Consider the following 17,413-nt stretch of genomic DNA (forward strand, 5'->3'; position numbering starts at 1 on the left):
TTAAACAAGAGAAAAAAAAGACAAGAAAACAAAACAAGAAACAAAAGTGAGATTGTTTTAACATTCTTAAGAAAAAACAATCACTTTGAAGGAATTTACTCTGGCTCTCAAATTCAGTGCCAAGAAAGAGCAACACAGCAACCAGATAAAAACCATTTACATCAAAACTCAGTGACTACACTTCTCTGTATCTTCTGAAGTAACTGGGGGAGAGGGAAGAGGTGAGGGCTTCTTTCTTTGCTTTGATTTTCAACTTACGAACTGGAGTAGTTTCAGCAGAATAGTATTTTCTCCCATAACTGTTTGCAGTGCTATTTGCATTTCATATTAGTGTTGCCACATATGCCTTCTCTTCTATGAAGTATGGCTCCACACAATACTCTGTTTTCATCTCCTCTGTTCTGAAAACGTATGTGATGACAACTTCTGATGTCTTGATTTTGGGCCACCTTTTTAATGGGACAGCTTCTCAAGCTCTCTCAGTCACTGCTTTTAAATGCAGAGATTCTGGTTTGCTCAGCACTTCCCTTCCTTTCATTAGGCTTGTGGGTAAGTTAGCTCCAGTAAGCAGCAAAGCCACAAAAATCACAGAAAATTTCTCTGTTGCACGCAAGTGCCATTGGAGGCCTGAGAACTCTGTCATAGAAGATCAGCTTGTATCTTTAACAAACTGTCTGGAAGCTGGAGGCTTTAGATCCCCAGCCTACTAACAGCAGTCCAAAGAAAATCATGCTGACTGGCTTTGGTTTGGACCTAGAACAGGAAATAAAGGATTTTCTTGAGAAACTGAACTGGAGTGTGTTTGAAAAGCTTGTGATCAGCTGTCACCCAAATATAGACACCAAATAAACAGAAACCTTGACTGAATAGTTTGTAATCTAAGCAAGAGCGTTTTCCAGTTATGTATGTCTGTCAACTGCAGCACAGATTCTTTACTCTCTTTCGGCTTCCAGCAGGGATTCTGCCTGTGGTTTCAGCTGAAGGAAGAATAGGTCCTGAAAAGTTGTGGTCTATGATAAATTCCAGAAGTTTGACTTCTGCTTTGAAGCAAACTGTTTTAAATTTAATCTCATTAGGATCATAATTTCCTTTCCTTTCAAGTAATCAAGTTCAGTTAGTGAAGTATCCTCAATCATAAGTCATTTTTATTACTTACTGTTCTAACATTTATTTACATTTATCTGCGCCTGCATACAAACCAGTACTGCATCCTTCCTCTTTTCCAGGACTAGAGAAAGCTCTAGCCATTCCTAGATAGGGAATGATGATACAATGAAGGAAACAGCATTGCTTCTGCAGTCCACTTATGAATGGGTGGACAGCGCTGCTCCCTTGCTGTGGAGCAGCCTACCCTCCTGAAAGCTGGCCGCTGTGGGCTTGAACCTCCCCAGCCTCAGGGTAGCAGTGAACTCACAGCTAAACCTCGCCCTGGACCAACCCCTAAGACACAGCCATGAGAATTCTGCACGGTTGTTTTCACTAGCAAATACTAACTAAACTTTTTCAGCCTCCGCTGAGGTCAGATACAGCCTTTATGACCTAGCAGCAATCAGAATATGGCAGAATGTAAGCAGAGGGATAACAACTATTTTTCTGCCCTGGTGTACGTGATCAGATTACAATACAATAAACAATTCACTGCCAAGGAATACAAGGAAAAGACAGACAACATCAAGTCAAAAAATTGGCAAAGTTTGGGAAAGTAAAAATGAGAAAAAATACAATACTCGTTTACCATTAACTTAAAAGTGAATTATGGTTTTGATTTAAAATAAGCTTTTTAATGGTACAGTTTGTTTGATTGAGAACTTATTTCTAAGTAATTTCAGCATTTCTCTGACACTTGCTCTTATGTATTTTAATAACACTTACTTACTTCAGAAACGTAAGAGACAATGGCTTTATCTCCTCTAAAGATTCTGACTGCAGTGAAGCACACCATGTTGCCACACTGACTGTGCATTTTAATTCAGGCTAGGAGCTGGTTTAGAAGCAAGACAGAACTCTTGCACTGCACACAGCAAAGACACATCAGCAAAGACTTTACTTAAAGTGAACTGACCTGCTCAGGTCTAAATGTGGACCAGAGGGAGCTGCATATACAATTAAAAGAAAACAGCCAGAATTAGTTGCCTTTTCAAACAAAAACATCCACCAAAGAAGTTTCCAGCAGAATGTAGATACGCACCATAGAAACACTCAGATGTCAGACAGATCACTGAGATTATGAAAACTCCTTCAGCCCTCTGAGAAATTCTTCTGCACAGCTACTGTTAGCATATCATCCTAGCAGAATGCAACGCTTTAGTTTTGAGTGGCAGTCAGTCACCTGGGCTATCAAAGGCAAAAGAGTAAAAGAACTAATGCACAAAACTGAAGTACAGCTCCTGTTTCACAAACAACTACTGCAGTAACAAAGTGATAGTGAAAAGCATTTGACAGGACTTGCTGTCACTAAGATGCCGTTTCCTTCCCCTTGGAAAGCACAGAAAACAAACCCAACACCCGCACATTAATCAAACAGCATCTCAACAAGAAAACCACCCGTTCCAGGGTGCAAAGGAACAGCTGTACAGGCACCTGAAACTACAGGAAAAGAACTCCAAACCAACAACAAAGCAGGCCAGCCACCTGGAAGCTGCCAGTAGCAAACGTTGTCCGCACCACCCCCGAGGGAAAACGGCTCCGGAGGCCGACGAAAGAAAGAGCACGAGGCTCTCAGCCGAACCACCGGCCTTAACCAAACCGCCTCCAGGAGCTCACCGAGCAGCGCCCGGTGCGGCCGCACAAACGCAGGGCGCGCACACGGCGTCAGGGACACGGAACCAGCAAGGCGAGCACAACCTCCCCTCCGCCCAGGCCTCCCACCCCGCGCCGGCCTGCCCGGGCCTACTCACGGCTTGCTGTCGGCACCCAGCACCCCGGGCCCCGCTCGACGGTCGCCGCCGTCGCCTTCGGGCCGCCTCAGCCTCGCAGGCGCTGCTCTGCTCTCGCGGGGAGCACGTGAACGCGGTCGCAGCCGGCGGAGCGGCCCGCGCGTGAAGGCGAGTAGCGCTTCCCGCCACAGCCCCGGAGCGCCGCTCCACACGGGCCCGGGCCCCCGTCTCGCTCCTTCATTTCTGATTCACTTGTGCAGCACCGAAACGCAAACCCCATCCCAAGCGCCTCTAGCAACTGCAGGGCAGAAGCGCGCTCTGCAGATTACATACCCCCACCGACCCGCGGCGTTTCAGCACTACCCCCGGCAGAGGAGCCCCGCTATCGCGGCGCTGACCGACACAGCCCGCGCACGGGGCTGGCTGGCACACAGCGGGCGCTGCGCTTCAGAACTAAGCCATAGCTGAACGCTATCAGTTAACTCCCAGCTGTTATCAATACCAAAATTAAGATGAACGGGAATTGGTAACAAGTTACAAGTTTCCTAATCAAGGTTCTAAATCACAGAAAACACACCTCACGGTGACAACCGTTCAGTTCGATGTGCGTGCAAAGCAAGGAAACCGAAACTACTGCTGAAGTGCACCGCAACTGTCACTGCACCGACCGCAGCCGAGACTCCCACAGCACTGAGGTTCAGCGATTCCTGGAAACGAGAGTCCTATAATCTAGGCTTCCTCACATTGCTTTTTTGTGTAGCGCTAGGAAATTCTCCAGAGATATTGATTCCCATAAAAACCATAAATATTTAAAAACAAATACTTTGTTAATCTATGCACACTTAAGAGACTGGATGTCTTCTACGAGGGGTGGCAGGCATTAAAACATCAGATAAGAGGAGGACTAAAAAGAAGGGCATATTATTTCCCACCAAGTCAGCCAGTATTTGGTTCTGTGTTAAAATTAGAAAACAAAGCAATGCATTTTGATGAATTTTTTTTACTTTTACATTTTTAACTTGAACTTTTAAAAAATACACTACCAATCTCTTAGTAGTCTCAAACTTAGTTTCATTAGAGCTCACAAATGTGTATTCTCCAAATATTGAGAACATTAAATATGGAACTCATACCATCGCTCATGCTCACCTGATTTAAAAACAATCCCAGGGCCTCCTTTTGTTTTGATTTGAAATCTTAAAACAGGACAGCACTCAGTCAGTTTTAAAATGAATCAATTAGTGTGCAGTGGAAGACATACAGTCTGACAATGTGCCCTCAAGCCCAGTGTTCCACAAAAAAAAAGTTACCAATTACTGCCCAGTTAGAAAAAATACTTTCATATCATTTCTAAATTAGGGAAGGTTCTTGATTGGGGCTTGTTAAAACTTCTTTTCAGATGTATTTCACACATACTTTTCATAAGCTGCAGAAAGCTCAGTGCTTAAAGGAGTTCCTACAATACAAAGCAAGATAGGGAGTAGGAATGTTCAAACAACTCTGTTCTAAATACCAAACCCTAAATATTAAACATTTTGGTATTTTTCCCATCAGGTTTTTGAGTGTGCATCACTTAGGTCTCATTTCCAAAATAGAAGGAAATTTGTCCTTGCAGAGAAGCTGAGATGTTTTTCCTAAATGGAAACATTCATTTCAGAAGTATCAGCGTTTCCACCACCAATACAATAGTTCTTCTATTCTAAAAATAAAAATAAAGGTTTTAGAATGTTATACCCCACAGTAAATAAACTTACTGCCAATATTCAATAAAAGAAGATTCACTACAGCATTTGACCTGCTATGCATTAGTGAACTAAGATGACTAAGATTTCAATTAAAGAAAATAAGCAATTTTTGTTTTTACCATTTCAATTTTAATACAACTCAAAAAAAGTAATTGTTATGCATGGCAATGTTTATTAAACAATCACATTTCATTTAAGCATTAAAATGCAGCGGTCTGGAAAAGCTGCCAGAAACAATGTTTGGCTTCAGAAAAGGCAATTATGAAATTACTTCCAATAAAATTCAAATACTCTCTTGTCTGTTGATTAGTTGAATGCTTTAAACTGAAAGGAAAAAAAGTGCAAATCAGCTGAATGTTACTTTCAAAAGTAAAGTCTTAGTGTCCTACAAGCAGTTACTGAAAGGCCTCACCTCAATCTTCATGATAATGGACTGAATTATCCAATTCCTATACAATTATTATTTACTGTAACACATTTCAAACAATATAACAGTATTACTAAAACAAAATTAATTTCAGAATATTACTGCAGTATTGTGTCTACCACGGGCACCCTTTCCCCTTGTTTTAAAAAAACTAATTTGCTTGACATGAGATGGCATGAGATACATTCTTACTGCTGAACTGGAGACTTACATGGAACAATACAGCTAGAACCACTTATAGGAACATGTTCCAGCAAAAATGTTTTATTCCTAAACATACTACTTTTGCATAAAAATCTAAGTTTCATATTGCAGTTTTCTTTTCTACTGATAAATAAAAGCAACTCATCACAGAGATGCAAACTGTTGACCTGTTGGACCAGCCTTTTACAAAGACAACTGCCCTTCTGGGCATAATCTTTACTGGAGGACTTGTACAGAAATAGCAAAGGTTAATGGGTAACATTTGACATACGGACAAATTGTGAGCATTTAGAAATGAATGAGTGTTTTATTTCCTTTAAATTCAACACAATGATCTCATGGCAGTTTGAAGTAAAAACAGTACCTCCCTGGCTGCTAAATCACTTGAGAATCACTTCATGTACAAAGATAGGCAAAAGCAGCATGATCATCTTATAAGGGCTCTAAAAATACATTAACAATTTTCAGCTTGTTCTTGTAAAAAGCTTTAAGAATACTGTGGAAACATGTTCTTATAGGTGGATGGTGCTGCTTGAAACAGTGTTGACATCCAGACAACTATTACAGTTTCCAAAAAGCAAAGGAGATTATAAGCATAACAAACAAATGATCATTTTGCTAAAATTTAGACCTAATTTAGTAACTTGTAGAATGACACTTTCAAACTGTGCAACACAAAATAATGTAGCCAACAGTAACATACAGGTACACCATTTAATATTTATTATATGCATTTTATATACATTATTTTTCAACAGCTGTACTTCTGCTATGTGGTACAATCTTAAAAATTTGCTGATTCATAGTTTGTAAAACAGAAACCTTACAAAACTCATCAAAACTCGCAAACTGATCAGAAAAGTTTTGTGGAAGACTAGAAAAAATACTTTATTGTATTAATCATGCATTACACAAACAAAATGTTTAGTTACACCATAAACTGAAGCACATCCAAAAATAAAATAAAAGCAGGGAATAACTAGCCAAAACACAGCAGATTTATGAATCTTGAATCAACTACTTTTGTATTCTATTTGAAACGCAAAAAAATTTTTTCACTCCAAAGTTCTGAAACAAGATTGGTTTTTGGAATCCACTCCACTTCAAATACTTAACCAAAGGAAAAAAAAATCTTGGTTTGCAACTTTAGAATCATGAAATGTCCCATTTTCTTATCTATTTTAGACTGTTCAAAGAGTGCCATAATAGATATACAGGGCCCTTAAACACACTACATAAAAGGATATAAAGACCAACAAAAAGTGAAATAAATAACAATAGGCCATTAGCAAGATGGGTAATCCTTGATAAATAAACTCGTAAATACAGTAAGATGTACAAAATATCACATAGTGATAGGATGCCAAGATTAATATTTTTTTTTTTAAGAGTTCATCGGGGGGTGTTAACCCCTCTGTGTTTCATTTAAACACATTTTACAGTCCTTTATTTATGAAGACAGTTATGCGATGATGAAGAATTAGCATCCTTATGCAAGGACTTAGCTGAGCTGTATTAGGCAAAAGAAGGGAAGAGTGTGGTTACACGGCAGCGGGTCAGTGAGTTCTCTGTGTTTTAGGGTTCTATAATGCAGAAAAACATTATCAATACAATCTTGAGCACTGTTGTGACAGGCTAAATATATAAAAAGACTTATAAAAACTAGAATTTTATCCAAACATTTTGTGCAACTAATGCTAAAATATTTTAAGTTAAATTTCCTTTTCTTTAAAGCAAAATAAAAGTTTAAAAGGGGAATCTGTGGCATTCAACTGATAAACAGAAGATTACTAAGAGATGAAAAGAAAGCTACTCTTGGAGCTCACTTCCCCCCACAAGAGCACCACATTCCTAACCCTAAGGCAGCACACAGAGTCCAAAATAAAAGTCTTTTGTAAGATCAGACTCCACGTTTGCTTAAAGACACCTAAAGAACAGACATACGCTCAGTTCATATCCAGTCAAGGCTACAAATACTGGTTTTCCTTTTTTACTTCTCCCCACCCCCCCAAATACAGTAATTACAGTTAAATGAATGAGCCTGACATTGTTCAAGATGTGGTGACTTTTCACCAACTGAAACCTGCCCCACTTAAGAGCCTTCACTCAGGCAGATCAGATGTAGTGTCTTATTGGTAACCTTATTGATGGCAGTGACGCGTTCCCTCTTTTTTGTCCAAACAGACCTGCTGTTATGATGCAGGTTTGTTCTGCTGTGTCACACAAATACTTTGGCAAGGGCATCAGCTCCTGCACTGGCAATATATGCTTTTGATGGATGAAATGCTACATCATAAATTGATTCATCCAGCTTTTTCCTATGAGCTGTTATTTCTTGCACACATGTCTTGCTGTCCAAATTCCATAATCTAATGGAACAATCATGGCCTATTTGGAGAAAAAACAAGAAAAAATGAAAAAAAGACGAAATTAGATTTTTGTCAGATCCTTAAAAGCAACAGAAATACAAAATCCATAAAACATAAGAGTATTAAAAAACCCTTACTTCCAGACATTAAATAGATTCCATTAGGATCTACAGCTAGACTCGTGACAGCATCCAAGTGAGCAACCATAGAATGGATCATTTTACCTAAAAGCAAAATAAACAGTCAATTTCCTGGGAAGCACTGTTTCTTTTAAAAATATTCCCGTTAGATGCAATAAAGAATAACACTGATTTGAATATCTGAAAACTACAGTTCTATTAGAAATTATTAAGTTTCAACCACAGACTTGTACAAACATATGGGTAAATGGCAATTCTCAAAGGCATTCATATCATAAGTACTGATGTATCTGGCATCTTCTCAAATAGCAACAACAATAGTTTTGGTCCAGCAAACGTCCCTGTATCTGTTCACTTTGACACAGTGTTGACAAAGCTTTGAAAAGAGACTTACTGAGTCATACTGAAGGTCCATCTAACAGGACAACTAAGTGGTACTTTAGATGCAAGATACTCTCCAACTTCTAAAAATAACCGTTCAGTTATGTAACAAACCAAAGCAGTTACCTGCACATCCAACTACACTTTGTGCCATTTCCCCGGACTCTAACACTACATTTACCATTTCATGTCAAGAAGTTGCAAAAATTTTAACTTCAAACAAAATGAAGAGTCATCTCTTTGTGTTCTGAACACATCACCTTTTGGGGTTGTCAGCTGAACCTTAGTTCTTGTTTTGGAAGAGAGTAAGCTAACAAGTCCATAGTAAGATTGTAACCAACATGAAAAAGTTCTGTCATCTTTGTCCAGTTCTCTTGTCCTGAAGAATCTTAGCCTAATTTGTCATTTCTCCTTGAAAAGCTACTGAAGATCTCTAATCATACGCTCAACCATTCTCTTAAACACTCATATATCCTTATTGAGCAATAGGAGACGAACACAAAGTACAAGTGTGTATGCATCAGGAATTCATACAATATATAAACTGATTTTGTTGGTTATTTTTTTCCCCTCACATTTATCCACACAATTTAATGTGCATGTTCTCAAGCCTACAAAGATCTACATTTCTTCCTGGTCATCTTTCATTTCCAGTCTTTAACCCAGTTATTTGTTTATGCCATATCTTCCTTGTTATTTTACACCTTTGTTTCTTTTAAAGACTTGGCAATACATGTGAATTTCAGAACGATAATTTCAACATATTTAATGACCATAAATGAGAAGAAGTGGGGAAAAAAAAAGCCTTAGCTTTCTGCCCTTAAAATGAAAAGGAAAACAAAAACAAAACAAAAATATCAGAATAACACCCATTCTCCATCTCCTAAGCAGACATTTTAAACAGGGGTTTTGCACACATACTTACAAAAGTCAGTTTATGCTGATTTTTTCTCCCAACTTAGTAGGATAACACAGAAAATGACTGCTGATTCAAAAATTGAAGTAGAACAGAACTTAAGCAGCAACATAAGTATAACAAAAGCTTCTACTGCTACAATGAATTAACGGCTATTTCTTGCCATTGGTACTAAGTAATGATTTTTACAACAGGGAATTTAAAATATAACTGATACATATTTGGACTTATAAGCATGGGAATGATGAAAATAGGAATAAATATTCTATAAATCAACATCTTGCTAATTTAAAAGCATATTCCTGTCTGCCATAACCATCTCTGCATAAGAGTATTTCTGACTGCTGAAGTCACAGCTGCAAGGGATGGCATAATTTCATATAGAAAGTGCTGAAGTTTATCTTAGAACTACAAGAAGTCTTGGTCACTAGTACGTTCTCTACAAGTGGATTCTTCCTATATCCATCCAGATCTACTTGGAACATATTCATATATACAGATGGTCTCTTTACCCTTACCCGTTTTGTTGTCAAAAAATTTGATGTGTCTATCTTCATGAGCTGTAATAGTAACAGGAAGTGTGGGATGACTTACTACCTTGTTAATGTGATTATTTGATTGTACACCTGAAAATAAGAAAAACACAAACATTCATTTGCCTTAAAGAAATGGCTAAAGCTAAAATGAGAATACATTAGCATTCTACTTTAGCTTACTGCATTAACTAATATTATATAAAGAGCACCTTCAGAACAACATCAGTACATCTAATAACAACCAGCGTCTTGTTTTACAGGAGACAGATTAAGCCGGGTATACTCCTGTCAATGTACTTTAAGGTTAAAGCTGCACAACTGGTTTATACATAAGAAAGATCCTTGAGATGGATGGCAAACAAATCAGGGGAAGTACTCTGGGGCAGAGTTAACGAAGTAGAAACAAAACTACCCATATATTTAGAATACGCTTCTTATACCTCCATATAAAAAAAGATACATCTCGAAAACAAACAAAAAGCTAAAGTTAATCTAAACAACAAGATTCCAGCAGACATATTTTTATGTATTTCAGCTTAAAGAACCACTGAACAGTTTAGAATCTCTTTTGAAGTTCTTAGAATACTCTCCATAATGCGCTTCCTGCCTTAAGGATCATCTCCTTCATTCTTGTTTTGTTGATTCCGTTTGAGATTCTCTTCAAAATAGGAAAAGAATATCTCCAATTTGCGATGGTGCTTCTCACTTTCAACGTCAGCTTTGCACAAGCTACCCAGAGTACAGCTTTGGCAGATTTTTGTAATCTGTGCTGAAACCTTATGATAAGCTACTTGACATTTTAAGTATAATCGCTAAGAGAACTGGACTAATTGGATAGGAAAAGCAAATTCTTTCCTTGCAATACTCTTTTAGATCTCTTTTCTTTCATAATGAAAACATTCAGTTTCTGATTATTCTCATCTCTTTGAGATCTAAAAGATGGGAATAATCAGAAACTAATGTTTTCTTTATGGAAACACTTCCATAGGTTCAAGAAAATGAAGTACTGAAGAAAGCTCCTCTACTTCAAGTTTCATCAGCTATATACAATTATCAACAACGAGCTATGTCTACACCTTATTTGTAGCAACAGAATTTCTATTACTACATGTTCCGTATGTGAGGACTGAAGCACAATCTGGACAGATTCTACGCTTAAATCCCTTCTTAATTATTGTAAGCTTATCTTTTTACATCCCGCATGATAAAACTTTCATACAGGTGCCTCATTCAAGCTAGACACTAAATAGAAAAGAACTTTATTTACCAGATTCTACTTGGGATGAAAGCATTACCACCGACTGAGATGTTTCTAAATCATAGATGACTGTGCTGCCAGTGTTAAAAGATGCCACCATATGAGCAGGATCACAACCTATGAAGTCAACTGAAGTAGGTATTCCATGCTCTAAAAAGTGAGGGAAAAAATGCCTTTAGAAATAACAGGACATCTTAAAATTCTTAACAATTTAAGCATTGAGCTTATTTTATACTCATACTTAATTTGCTCCCTTCAGAATAACACCACAGCATCAGGATTATCTTAAAAGAATTTATCTTTAATCCTGTTAACTAGCTTTGAAAAATGGACAAGCCAAGAACTTCAGATGTCTCATGACAAATTTTCAAAACCAAAATTTCCCAGCAAAAAACCTACCTTTCTCTCCATTGTAAGTGCAAATACAGGGCATTTTTTCTGGTGGGTTCCATAATCTAATAGTGCCATCTGCTGAACAAGATAGTAAGTGATTCTTTACACCACTGTAAGCAAGACCCCAGACTGCATCTGTGTGAGCAACTAGTGTGCCAGCTAGAACGTTTGGCTCTGGAAAGACAAAAGTTTAGGAACAAAATAAGTATTGATTGCATTGCAATAAAATCAAATTTCAAGTAAAACAGCAATATTTACTAAAATATTGATAATTTATCCATCTGTGTTCTTACAGATCTGTTAGTTGTACTCATCTATTCTGTAAATATCAGTAGCAGGAAAACCTAAGTGTCAATTTTTTCAATGCAAGTGCAAATTCTGAGCTAACTTGACTGCAGATAGAAAACTAAAGTCAAGATATGTGCTTCTGCCCTTTTTTATTCAAGTAATTTTCTAGCCTACAGATAATTTATATCAGATTCACAAGCAAAATGGTCCACTACACTGCACATGAATAATGAACACAATAGGTAACAGCCCACTGTCCAAAAGGATCATTTCAGAGAAATTTTAAACAGCCTGATATCCATGCTGCTAGCTAAAAGGACAAACTAAGACTTTCATATTTAAGTAGCTTGCTAGCAAATCAAACTTGCAAGCTATTAACTCGTTCAGTCATCTGTTGAAATTACACTGAAGAACAACCTGCAACTGAACTTAAGTTAGAGCATTTCATTTAAAAAAAAAGTTAGAATGATTGTTATTAATTACCAAGGAAAGCAAGAAAAGGGAAAAATCAAAACTAAAAGACTTAATTTTATTGTTTAAGTTGCAGGTACGTTACACAGATGATCATCATACGCAACCTCTGACAGCTTTATCAAAAAATACCTTTGTCCCCTTTTTCCAGAATGAAACACTTGTTATAACCTCCTCTCTAAGAGGTTTGCTTCCTTTATCTAAATTTACCATCTTAAAGATTCTTTATTGCAGCCTTTTCTTTGTGCAAGATGTAAAACCATCTAAAAAAGATCAGCTTCTTATTCATCAGATATTTAAACTCCAATGAGTTATTCAAACTCTGATGCCTTTACAGTAATACTGCTTTTTCTTTCAAGTTGGTCTTGCAAACAAAAGCCCTACTAACAATCTTTAGGGAAGAAAAACAACAAGAGCGCTCTGGCTTTTAAAAATAATTTTGTTACTTCAGTAGAGACCGTCTGAGACCTGTGTAAATTATAAAGTCACTTTATTGGTCTTTTTAAATTGATGCAAGACAGTACTACCCTGTTTCCACTTCACTAATACAGATTATGCAGTCTGAGTGGTGTACCAGGTCACTTACTACTGTGACACAAGGAAAAGAGCAAGAATACAGAACAGTCCTGCCTTTATACCAATTCAAACTTCAGTAATACATGATACTGTTAATCCACACCAGCATCAAGGAGACAAATTAGTTTCCCATCCAGTTAACAGCAATTTAAGTCATTAGCTATGGGAAGCAAAATGCAAATACAAACAATTTGCCTACATGGCATTAAAATTCCAAATTTTGGAAAACCAAAATAAAATGTATGTCTCTTAGAAAGGGATATGACTGATTTCTTCATTTTTTAAAACTCAGGATTTGCCTCTCAAGCTCTTGCATTTCTATAGAAAGCATGTTACTAATGCAAATGGAAATAAGCAATGAACATTAATCGCACACAAGTTGAAAACAATTCATTTGATAAATGGCATTCATACTGCACAAAAAGCTTAGAAAACATGTTACTGAGTGGAAAATTTATGTCCAAGACAACAGCTATCAGTTGTTTTCCTTTCAAAAGGTATTTACCATAGGTGTCATATGGGTCCACGTTAGGGCTAGGCATGTTCCACCACTGGATGGTTGCATCAATACCACCACTGAAACATTGTTCTCCATTAGAACTAATTGCCAATGACAATACAGGTCCACTATTGGGAGACAGAGAATAAGTAGTTTACTGATACTGCCAACAGTATAGTTAGAATTTTGCAATCTATTTTTAAAAAGGCAAAAACAAAACAAAAAATAGCCTGGATTAAATAAACAATTATGTTAAAATCTTAAGTCTCAGCAAGTTATACAAACCTATATTAAAATATTTACAACAACTTAACAATCAAAATTTAAGCAATTCAGTAACACAATCTTTCTTCAATAGAAACTAAACCTGCAAAGCATGAAGGATTTTTTTTTTAATCTTCTAAAAGAACAGATAATCTTGCCTATCTAAAAACTAGTTGTGCTGAAAGAAGTTGTTCTAGCTCTCTGCCACTAATACTATGAACTTTCTCAGATGGACAGAAACCTATGCTCCAGAAAACTGGTTCAGAAAAATAATTCTAGGAGGAGTACTTCTTGGTTAAGGCTGGACTACTACTGGTTTAACTTCTTGAACCTGTTTGCAGTGACACTAGACAAGCTGTGTCCCAAAGGAAGTAGCACCTTTGGACATACCACTAAGTCAGGTTTAACTGCTTTGTAGCAATATCCCAAAGTTAGATGGCTGGTTCATGACAGGTCATGCTTAAGAAATAAAGCTTACTGGTCTTAAATGCAGATAATTCCAAACTGGAATTATATATTTAAAGCTGGTGAACACAGATACTACTAGCTGAATCCACCTACATACTTAACACAAGGAGGGAGGAATGAACCCTGAGTCTGCATTAAGTCCTTCTTTTTTTTTCTTGATGACTGCAACTGCATTTTTCACCTCTAAAAATTATCTGGGAACTACTATGTGAGACTACTAGTGTTCTATCATATCTATTTTCTTTAGATCTTACGTATTAAAAGCCACAGCCCAAGACACTGCTCAGGCAATTTGTGTCATCTTCTACATCTCCTTTCTTTTTGTTTTATCATGGACTCAGCAATCAATGACAGGGATTCAGTATTTACCTGGTTTTAAAGAGTTTAATCTTGTCTATATGATGTTTTATGAATCCAGGATAAAAAACATTATCAGGTAATTCTGATAAATACTTACATGTGGGCCCTAAATGTGTAGATAGGTTCTACATCTAAAGAGGCACTCCTGAAAGATAAAGAGGAAAAATTATTATAAAAAACGAAGTCCGCTGAAAAACTCCAAAAACGTTTAAGAGTTTTAAGAGAATCAATTTCAAAGACTTTTAAAACAAAACTGATACTTCATAAAAACCCATATACTTACTTTTTGGCAGGAACCGTTTTCTGCAAATTCCAAAGTTTTAGAGTATGGTCCTCAGAGGCTGTAACCAGCACAGGCTCTACAGGATGAAAAGCTAATGCCCGCACTCCATCAAAGTGACTGCGTAGCGTATACTTAGGGTTCCATGTCTTTCGGAAGGCATCTTTATTAGCTGGCAGCTTAAAAAAAGAAAAGGCATAATTTACATTGAGTTTATAAATATGTATAACAAGTATTTGTATTTAGGAAAAGCTTGCTTTTCTTCTTTCAGTTAATACATAATCAACCTTAAATATGCATTTCTCTATTGATTATAGGCATCTGTAATTCTCTCTCTGGCATGCAACTAAGTCTGCAATGTATTTTTTGCTACTGTAGAAGCTTCTTTTGTTCCAGTGTGGAAAAGAGCACAATACTGAATAAGCAAACAAGCTTTGATTTTAATATTTTGGTTTTAATCCTTTCGTACAACAATACCTTAGTTCTTCCCTGAAAAAAAGATCCAATTTCATTGCTTATCATATTCTCTGTAGCCAAGGAAGAAATTACAACTTTCAAAAGCCCATTATCACTTGAAGACAATTAAAATAAACTTCAGGTCCCCAGATTTCTTCCTTAGATTAACATCTTGACTAAGAATAATAGGAACCATATGCACATCTTGAATAATTGTATGATAAGGTATGTACAGAGTATAAATAGTTAAACTATGAGTTCTGCTCTGAAAGTTACATTTTACTGTATTGGCTCACTACATCAGAAGTGGATGCTGGTGGTATGACAGTAGAGATTAAAACTTCCTGACAATATTCCATTATATTTTGTTGCCGTGCAACAAAATGCAGCAGAGGAGCCATTTGACAAAATGACAACTGACACAGAAGTGCGTTTGAAGCAAAGGTTGGTCACTGAATTCTTCCATGCAGAAAAAAATGCACTAACTGTTCATCACCGGTGAAAATGCATAGCTAATGGTGGTGACTATGTTGAAAAATAGTTTTGCAGCTGGTAATTTGCTCTATCAAACAGTGTTACTGTGCTTTTTGCATCTGTATAGTTCTCGTGGAAGTATATGAAAGGCATTACTTTTGGAGTGATCTATGTACTGAAAACAAAGCTATATTAAACAACACTATATAAAGTGTTATGTGCAAGGCTTTAATGAATTTTAAATAAATTTGTGAGGCAACTTATTTACTGTGTGAAGCAGAACAAAAGCTATCTTTATGTATCAGTAAGCACCCAATTCATTCTCTTCAAAGAAAAATTAAAACCCGCAAATTATAAATGCTTAATATTAACCCTAGTTATTTTAGAAAAGTTACCAGAAAACTTCTTCTAGTGAACGTAACAGGCTAATTTAAAGCTCCAAATATAATTCACATTACTCAGAGTCAAGAGGACCTATAAAAGACTACATACCACTTATCCTGAAACATCCACCCAAGGAGAAATAGACATACACATACTTCTCTCTTCCTCTCAAGTAATTATAAAGAGATTTTAGAAAGCTAATTTTAGTTAGATAACCAAAATTAGCAAATGAAGAATCAATAGATACTCATTCTATACTCTGCCTTACACACCATCTACCCATGTAATTGTTAAGACAGTTCTCAACTACAGGCCTGAATCTCTCAGTACTCCAAGATACTTCTAGAAACATTATGGAGAGATTAAACGCTCTCATATCTAATAAAAATTTTACTATCTGTCAGCACTGAAAACAAAAAAATCAAATAATAATGTAACAGTAAACCATAATATCTCTATCCTAGACTGAATTATCAGTAGTCACTCAAACTATATTTGATTATATCCAAACAAAATAAATAGAAATGCTCAGACAATACAATTTACTGTTCTAAGTTATAGATGTGTAGACATCTGTTTTCCCTGTATATTAAGGTATTTGAGCAGTTTTTTTTTGGCCTAAATGCAAATTATCCCAATATCAGACCAAGCAACATAAGTCTGTTTTACTAGATGTGCAACACAACCTTTTTTTTTTTTTTAATATACCAAGTAACAAATAAATTTCATTACAAAATATTTTACTTCCAATCTTCCTTCTCTGCAGTGCACTGAATATCTCAGTATTTTTTGTTGATATTTATGTTATTCAGAACCATACTTCAGTATACAACCTTTATACAAAGAATAATATCTTCTTTTTATGAGGGAGCAGAGTGGAATTCTGGAGCTCTGTTTAATTACTGAAGTAATTTTCTAGCTAACAGAATTCCTTAATGTTTCTAATCATCATTATATAAATACATTCATCTACCTGGTGAACTCCTATTGCCTCGCGCACTTGTTGCAGTCTGGGGCTTGCAGGAATTAAAGCCCAGCATCTGAAAGAACTGTGCTTAATTTTAGCACATTACACCCCAGATAAAAGAGAAGACCTTGAGTCTTTCAATGTGGTGTGCATCCACACTTCAATGATTTTTGTTACACTTGGGATTTTTCTTCACTTGATTTGTTTTCAAGAAAACTAGGATTGAGAACACTCATCCTTACTTAAAAACAACAAGAAGTTAGTTAATTGTTGCTGTTAAAATGGCTGTTGCAACAGTAACTTCATGCTCAGTAGTTCAGATACACTCACTAAAGCACAAGGTACCAAACTGACAGACATTTGGAAAAAGAAGTACTAAGTACAGCCTTTAAGGCTTCCCTTTTTTTTAGAACAGACATCAACATCTTGTCCTAAGAAAAGACCATGTACACCTTTCCTTGAAATGCAATTGAATACAAACAGATTTTTAATTCTCCCTGTCCATCTTTCTAATGAACCTTGCCAAGAGAAAAAACTAACATATCTTTAAAAAGATCACTTTATTTTTTCCTTAGAGGTTACAGAGTAATCTATTTCAAAAAAGTGCACATCACAAAAACATTGTCAAGGAACTTAGAAAATGTATTTGCTGACTACAAAAGGACAAACGTGAGATACAAA

General features: G+C 36.5%; 1 protein-coding gene and 1 long non-coding RNA gene across 7 annotated transcripts in view; both read right to left on the minus strand.

Annotated features, from left to right (window-relative positions):
- The window catches only part of LOC149917848 (uncharacterized), a 35,863-nt gene extending 32,877 nt beyond the window's left edge, over positions 1–2,986 (minus strand). Inside the window, exon 1 of the long non-coding RNA XR_016466951.1 lies at positions 2,898–2,986. This is a non-coding gene — a long non-coding RNA (uncharacterized LOC149917848). The remainder of the gene's footprint in view (positions 1–2,897) is intronic.
- A 1,787-nt stretch (positions 2,987–4,773) lies between these two features.
- Positions 4,774–17,413, minus strand: part of STRN3 (striatin 3) — a 55,305-nt gene continuing 42,665 nt past the window's right edge. For 4 of the 6 annotated variants that reach the window (XM_031593776.2, XM_031593774.2, XM_031593775.2 and 1 more), the window contains 8 exons: positions 14,455–14,630; positions 14,269–14,316; positions 13,086–13,207; positions 11,252–11,419; positions 10,862–11,002; positions 9,577–9,684; positions 7,759–7,845; positions 4,774–7,640 (listed from right to left, as the gene is read on the minus strand). In XM_031593776.2, the coding sequence (XP_031449636.1) occupies positions 7,471–7,640; positions 7,759–7,845; positions 9,577–9,684; positions 10,862–11,002; positions 11,252–11,419; positions 13,086–13,207; positions 14,269–14,316; positions 14,455–14,630 (1,020 nt within the window). In that variant the 3' untranslated portion in view covers positions 4,774–7,470. The remainder of the gene's footprint in view (positions 7,641–7,758; positions 7,846–9,576; positions 9,685–10,861; positions 11,003–11,251; positions 11,420–13,085; positions 13,208–14,268; positions 14,317–14,454; positions 14,631–17,413) is intronic. The other 2 variants (XM_031593773.2, XM_031593771.2) reach the window with 2 other exon arrangements.

The sequence above is a fragment of the Phasianus colchicus genome, chromosome 5 (genome assembly GCF_987193195.1).
Source record: "Phasianus colchicus chromosome 5, bPhaCol1.hap1.1, whole genome shotgun sequence".
Taxonomy (NCBI): Eukaryota; Metazoa; Chordata; class Aves; order Galliformes; family Phasianidae; genus Phasianus; species Phasianus colchicus.